The sequence below is a fragment of the Myotis davidii genome, unplaced genomic scaffold (genome assembly GCF_000327345.1).
Source record: "Myotis davidii unplaced genomic scaffold, ASM32734v1 scaffold175, whole genome shotgun sequence".
Classification (NCBI taxonomy): Eukaryota; Metazoa; Chordata; class Mammalia; order Chiroptera; family Vespertilionidae; genus Myotis; species Myotis davidii.
The window spans coordinates 3,039,042-3,046,767 of NW_006286972.1; the positions used below are offsets into that span (position 1 = coordinate 3,039,042).

Consider the following 7,726-nt stretch of genomic DNA (forward strand, 5'->3'; position numbering starts at 1 on the left):
TGATTCAAACACTTTATTCTATAGTTTCTTTATGGGCTTTGCTTTTAGAAAGACTTTCCCATCCTAACATCAGATAAAATTCTCAACAATTGTTTTATGTTCACTTAAAAAATGCTTAACTCTGTAACCCATCTGGGATTTATTTTAACCTACGGTGGGAAGAAGGACCTAACCATTTTCTGCAAAATAATCCATTGTTTCAGCAGCATCTTCAGACAATTACACATCCTTGCCTCAGTGACTGAAACCCCCCTTATTATAAACTAAATGCATTTATATTGGGGTTTGATTCTGAATTTTCTTTGTCCCATGATCTCTCTGTCTCATAACTGTAATCACAACAGAGTAGGAAGATGGGCGGGAGAGGCTGGGGACCAGAAGTCTGAGGAGCTCTGAGAACAGGCCAGGAACCCGAAGAGGATGGCAGGAGGGCAAGAAGCGCAGGAGAGGGGCAGCTGCAGAGAACAGCGGGTTCTGCCTAAGGACATGGGGACATTACAAGTGGGTGAAACTGTGACAGCTCCCAAATTCACAACCTCTCTGTATCAGCGTCACCAACCCTGGGCCAGGCCAAGACCCCACAGGGACCCTTCCTGATAGGATGTCCCCAGGCACCTCCACAAAGCAGCCAGGCCTCCCAGGGCTCTCCACCTTCTCCAGGGTCCTGTCCTGAGTTTGGTGCCACCCAGTTTGTACTCACTCCTGCGCTCAGTCAGGGTCCATGCCCTCTCTCTCCTACCCCCCAAATCCACACCGCCTCCCTGGAATCCACACTCCCTTCCCCCAACCCAGTCAGAGGCCCCACCTGAAATCCACACTCCCTTCCCCGAACCCAGTCAGAGGCCCCACCTGGAATCCACACTCCCTTCCCCCAACCCAGTACTAGAGTTACTTACCTTATGCTTTTCTTATTGCCTAGTGCCATGGTCGGCAAACCCTTTCAGTGTGGCTCTTCCACAAAACACCATGTGCGGGCGCGCACGTACAGTGCTATTGAAACTTCTGGCCCATGCGCAGAAATTGGTATTTTGTGGAAGAGCCACACTGAAGGGGCCAAAGAGCCGCATGTGCCTCGCGAGCCACGGTTTGCTGAGCCGCAGTTTGCCGACCACTGGCCTAGTGGAACTCTTTATGAAACAGGATATTAGCCCTTTGTCTTATAAGCTGTAATTTTTCAGTTTCACTTACCTTTTAATAATCTATAGGTTGGTTATTATAAAGGACACATCTTTGGTCAAACACTTTATTCTATAGTTTCTTTATGGGCTTTGCTTTTAGAAAGACTTTCCCATCCTAACATCAGATAAAATTCTCAACAATTGTTTTATGTTCACTTAAAAAATGCTTAACTCTGTAACCCATCTGGGATTTATTTTAACCTACGGTGGGAAGAAGGACCTAACCATTTTCTGCAAAATAATCCATTGTTTCAGCAGCATCTTCAGACAATTACACATCCTTGCCTCAGTGACTGAAACCCCCCTTATTATAAACTAAATGCATTTATATTGGGGTTTGATTCTGAATTTTCTTTGTCCCATGATCTCTCTGTCTCATAACTGTAATCACAACAGAGTAGGAAGATGGGCGGGAGAGGCTGGGGACCAGAAGTCTGAGGAGCTCTGAGAACAGGCCAGGAACCCGAAGAGGATGGCAGGAGGGCAAGAAGCGCAGGAGAGGGGCAGCTGCAGAGAACAGCGGGTTCTGCCTAAGGACATGGGGACATTACAAGTGGGTGAAACTGTGACAGCTCCCAAATTCACAACCTCTCTGTATCAGCGTCACCAACCCTGGGCCAGGCCAAGACCCCACAGGGACCCTTCCTGATAGGATGTCCCCAGGCACCTCCACAAAGCAGCCAGGCCTCCCAGGGCTCTCCACCTTCTCCAGGGTCCTGTCCTGAGTTTGGTGCCACCCAGTTTGTACTCACTCCTGCGCTCAGTCAGGGTCCATGCCCTCTCTCTCCTACCCCCCAAATCCACACCGCCTCCCTGGAATCCACACTCCCTTCCCCCAACCCAGTCAGAGGCCCCACCTGAAATCCACACTCCCTTCCCCGAACCCAGTCAGAGGCCCCACCTGGAATCCACACTCCCTTCCCCCAACCCAGTCAGAGGCCCCACCTGGAATCTACACTCCCTCCCTGAAACCCACACCTGCACCTGCACCTAGAATGGAGCTGCCAACCCCACAAGTCCCCTACTGGGCCCCACCAACCACCCCTTCCCTCTGCCGACACCCCCCAGCAGCAACTCCCAGGACCCAATCTGGCCTCCTCTGTCTGAGAGACTACAAACCTGTCAGTGGCTCCAGAGGACAGGGAGCTCACCAGGCCCTGCGCCCCCCCTCCCCGCCAGTGGGCCCCTGCCAACACCCCCAGAACACCTCCCCTAGTCTTCCCCTTCTCTGGCCCCTTCCCCTGCAACCTCCCATGGACCCCAACTGCCCTCCCCGACTCTGACACCCCCAGCACCCCTCCCTCAACTCCTAGACCCTGAAGACCTCACCAGCACTGCAGTCCCACTGAGGAATCCCATAGATGACTGATCTCTACTTCACCCCTTAAAAGTCCTGGACCGCAGCTGGCAGCCTAACACATGCACAGAGCACCTAAACCCAGCTTCCACCCCGACCCACCACTGGATCACAGGGACACTGAATCCAGGCCACTGCCCCTGCCAGAAGCTGCTCCATCCCTCCTCTCCCCTCCCCCCTACTCCTCTTCCTTCTCCCCCTCATCCTCCTCTCTCTCTCCCCTCCTCCTCCTCATGTCTCCCACACTGTCCCACCTCCATTAGCAGAGCTGGATGCTGGCAGCCAGGCATCCCCTAACTGCACTGGGCATGTGGGCGCATCTCCACCACAGGCCGGCTCCCCATGTCCCCATGGCCAGGAGGAACTCAATAAACACTAACTGGTGTTTGGGGGGCAGAGGCCAATGTCCACTTTATGGGTTATCAGTGTAGTGAGTCCCTTGCCCCCCATGTATAATCTTAGGAATCCACAGATGTTATTGATAAGCCAAATTTTATCATGGATGTTGAGTCTATTTACACTTTATCTTCAGACATCATTTCAACAGGGCTAAAGGCCCAATGGCATTGGCTGGCATTTCCCCCAGTCTTTACAAGCTATAAGAACTAGTAGCAACACTTATTTAAACGGATCTCTCGCTGGAAACCAGCCACATTCCCCTCATGGTCACCCAGATGTTATTTCTCTGGATTTTTACAGATGCTAAATTTCAGATTGGGGTGTTTCACTATAATGTCTTAAATCCTGAGCCAGAAGAGGACTGGGCAGAGGGTCCAAGGAGAGGGAGACATGTAGGCCCAGCTCCCACACCTCTCACTGGTCTCCAAGTTCAGGGTCTGTGAGCACATAACGCACTGTGCAGGGGCGGGGGTATATAACCAGAAAACTGTCCACTCCCACCTGGGAGACTCAGGCCGGGTCTCACTGCCGCTAAACAGGGGGCTGCTGGAAAAAGAGACGACGACGCTGCTTGCATCAAAAATCAGCCTTGTACATTAAACACTGGATATTCCCAGGTTCCCAAAGAGAACAGAGTTTATGTAAATCACTCATGAAGGAAAGAATACCAGATTCTTACAAAGGCATTTTTTTTAATCAGTTAAAAATAAGACACTAGGCCAGGGGTGGGCAAACTTTTTGACTGGAGGGCCACAATGGGTTCTTAAACTGGACCGGAGGGCCGGAACAAAAGCATGGATGGAGTGTTTGTGTGAACTCATATAAATTCAAAGTAAACATCATTACATAAAAGGGTACAGTCTTTTTTTTTTTTTTTTTTTTTACTTATTTCAAACGGGCCGGATCCGGCCCACGGGCCGTAGTTTGCCCACGGCTGCACTAGGCCAACGTTCATATAAAAAAATCCATTACATCTGACCTTAGAGAAAAGGTCAAAATTAATCATGATTTGTGAAGAAGATTCCAGAGACCAGACCAGCCACTGCCCCGCCCTTACCAGCAGGCAGGTCCCCATCCATTCGGACACCAGCACGTCCACCTTCTCCGGCAGCACCACGTCCTCCACCTTCTGCTGGAACACGGTGATGATGTCGGCGAAGCCATTCTGCATGACCAGCTGCCCCGTGTGCTGGGCCATCTCGCTGGCCTCCACCGCGTACACCTGCAGGGGGGAAGCACCATCAGTGCACGTGCTGGCACTGCTCAGCCTGTCACCGCCTCGGCTGAGTCAGAACCTGCATCGGGGAATCGGGCAAACGGCAGGGACAGCAGGAAGGCACTGTGCCAACGGCGGAAGGGCCAGTGCGTGCCTGTACAGGTGGAGCCCTGGGGAGGGAGCTGCAACCTACTCTAACCCCACCTTCTGCCTAACAGACCTGGGGCCGCAGGTGAACAGAAGCCTCTGCACCCACACAGGGCCGCCTGCCCCAAGGCCCCCTGGGCAAGGCCAGAACCCAGCTCCTGTTCACGCAGCAGCAATCCCTAACTGACGCAGGAGGTTCTCGGCTCTCATCTGAGGACAGCCCGACTTTCAGGATACCAGTGGCTTCTGACATCATTTCAGTCCAGGTTCTCCACGGAGGGTCCTGAGCACCATGTCCTGGTTGCAACAGGATCTGAACTCAGGTGGTCCCTGCACTGCAGCCCCACCTGTACACTAGGACTTACACCTGCCTGTGCAAGGGGCTGCGACTCTGCACAGCCCAGGCGTGCTTTAAAGAAAGAGAGTGAGGTCTGTCCTGTCCCTGCCGAGTAGTCACTGCTCAGGGTAGGGACGACACTTGGACAATGGCCTATACATGTGGGATGCATGTGTTTCTATATTCAAGGGAAATAAATATTTCAAAAAGCTACACACCATATGCAGCTCACCGGGACATTTCCTACCTGTCCTATCACACTCTGTGCTGTTTGTGGCTCATTAACCAATGCCCTCTGACCGGCTCAGCCTGCAAGGATATGCTGCCAATTTTGTCGACACGATGCCTGGTACACGAAGGACATGTCACCGAGACTCGTTCCTACTCACTGCTCTGGGCTGCGCATAATGTGCACAGAAGAGGCTGATGATCCCGGTCCCACAGCCGACATCCAGAATCACTTTGTCTTTGAGGGACGCCCTGTTCTGCAGGATCACGTGGTGATATTTAGTTGTCCGTGGCTGGTCTGTCAACATCTCCAGGTGAAGTTTCTACAGGAAAAGCAGAGTGCGAGTCATTGCCTATAATTAGAGCTGCACCGAGCTGTGGTTTAAGGTGGAACATGGGGGCCTAAGTTAACCCTCTCCACCCCACATGTAAACACATGAGCAGTCAAAAGACTAAAATATGCCAACAGATAAAGAGTAAACAGTGAAGGAATAAACTGGAAGTTTCTGGACTCCTTCAGCCTCAGTGAGGTGCCTGCAGCTTCTCCTTGCACCGCCCAGGGAGCCAGGTGAGCGAAGAAGCAGACGTGGACCACTAGCAGGCAGAGCAGGCATCACCCTCCTGACCACGGTTCCCACCGGAGACAAAAGGAACTGCCACATTCCCTACCAGACACAACTTGGCTGAGTATCCACCAAGAAAGGGCATGGACAAGCCATCAGGAGAGATCCTAGAGGAGAAACACAGGGCCCCCCCCCCGCCCAGAATCCTCTTCACACAGGGCCCAAAAGTCACTCTCACACATAAATCTGTCCCTCATTTGCTTGAAGGGAGTTGAAACTGTAGCTCTGGAGGGAGGTGATAACCCTACTGATCCTTGGGGGTTCAGCTCAAGGCGCTCAGGCATGTACAGAGGAAATAAAACATCTGAAACTCAAGGACACACCCCCTGGGAACTGGGCCAATGCCCAGGAAGGTAGAGGAAGACTCCTCCGGATGGATCATGAAGCCAGATGTCAGTCAGAGCCCTGACTGCTGGAGAGGCTGCACCCACAGCCCCATCCCCATGCACGTATTTCGTGCACCGGGCCTCTAGTAAATATATAAAGATCTTTTTTTTAGAACTTTTGTGATTCCATTTTTTACAATGAAATAGTTAAGTCACCTGGAATTTACTTGTAAAGAATAAGGAAAAATTTCGACTCGATTTCCCCATAAATATCCAGCTGTTCCTGTATCAGTTATTGAACCTCCTTTTCTGTTGATGTAGAAATGCACATTTATCATGTTACATTTCTAGGATCTTCACTGAGCTGAAGAAAACCCAGCCTACAAACAGCATCGCTTAGAGGGAGACACACAGCCAGGCCACCCAGACTGTGAGGACAAACAGGAGGTCTGAACGGGCCTTCACAAGCCCACCTCGGCTCCTCACAAAAACAAACAGACGGACACAGGGAGATGGTAGAGTGGAGTCAAGACCCAACTATCCTGCCGGCAGCTATCACCTCAAGAGAAAGTCAGAGCTAGGATGCGAGGGTGTGCTGGTGCCAGGGGAAGGAAACTGGGATAGCAGTATTAATATCAAAAAAAAATACATCCAGAGCAAAGAATGTTCCCAGGGACAAAGAGGATCCATTCATGACACAGGATCCACTTCAGTAAGAGGATATAATTCTAAATACTTTTGTACCTAAAAACAGAGCTTCAAAATACACAAAGCATAAACCAACAGAATGTAACAAGAAATAGACAAATTCACAGTGATGGTCAGACCCTTCTCTCAGTGATTGATAGAAATGGACAGAAAATCAGTAAGGACATAGACTTGAACAACACTATCAAACAACTTAGCCAAACTGATATTTACAGAATGCTTCACCCATCCGTCTACAACAATAATACATAAAAAATATCTAGGAACAGGTTTAACAAGAAAGGTACACAACCTTGTATTATCAAAACCTTAAAACTCTGAGAGACATAAAACAAGGCTTAAGAAACGGGGAGAGTCAGCATAAAACAAAGTTGTCACTTCTCCTTAAATTAATGTACACTTTCATGCAATGCCAATTAAAATGCCAAATAATTTGTCATGGGGAGGAGAGGACACAAGAAATGATAACAAAATTTGTTTCCAAAAAATACACAGCCAAAGCTAGCCATGACAATGCTAAAAAATAAAAGCTGCTTCAAGGCCTAGCTCTCCCAAAGTTAAAAAGCTACAATAATGAAAAGCATCTAGAACTACAGAAGAAATAAACAGGTCAATGAAACAACAGATTCCAGAAAGATCCTAGAAATGTAACATGATAAATGTGCATTTCTACATCAACAGAAAAGGAGGTTCAATAATTGATACAGGAACAGCTGGATATTTATGGGGAAATCAAGTTGAAATTTTTCCTTATTCTTTACAAGTAAATTCTAGGTGACATGTTTCATTGTAAAAAATGGAATCACAAAAGTTCTAAAAGAAAGATTTTTATATATTTACTAGAGGCCTGGTGCACGAAATTCATGCACAGGTAGGGTCTCAAGGTCTGGCCGGCGATCAGGGCCTTCCTTCTGGCTGCCAGCTGCCAGCCGGGGCCTTCCTTCGTTCCACGCCACCCCCTGGTGGTCAGCACATGTCATAGTGAGCGATCAAACTCCTGGTCTCCCAGTTGAACTCCCGAGGGGACACTTTGCATATTAGCCTTATATATATTTATAGATTCCTATCTGTAAAATGGATAAGTTGGATTAGATAGACCAAGATCTTTTTTGGCTTCCAGAATAATGAATTCCAAAGCAAAATTTCAAAAAAAGAAGAAGAAGAAGAAGAAGAAGAAGAAGAAGAAGAAGAAGACGCAGCAGCAGCA

General features: G+C 49.2%; 1 protein-coding gene across 3 annotated transcripts in view; it reads right to left on the reverse strand.

Moving 5' to 3' along the window:
• Nucleotides 1–7,726, reverse strand: part of PRMT2 (protein arginine methyltransferase 2) — a 27,664-nt gene that overhangs the window by 9,303 nt on the left and 10,635 nt on the right. For all 3 annotated transcript variants that reach the window (XM_006758763.2, XM_006758762.2, XM_015560684.1), the window contains exons 4-5: nt 5,024–5,185; nt 3,992–4,156 (exon numbers count right to left, since the gene is read on the reverse strand). In XM_006758763.2, coding sequence (XP_006758826.1) covers nt 3,992–4,156; nt 5,024–5,185 — 327 coding nt within the window. The remainder of the gene's footprint in view (nt 1–3,991; nt 4,157–5,023; nt 5,186–7,726) is intronic.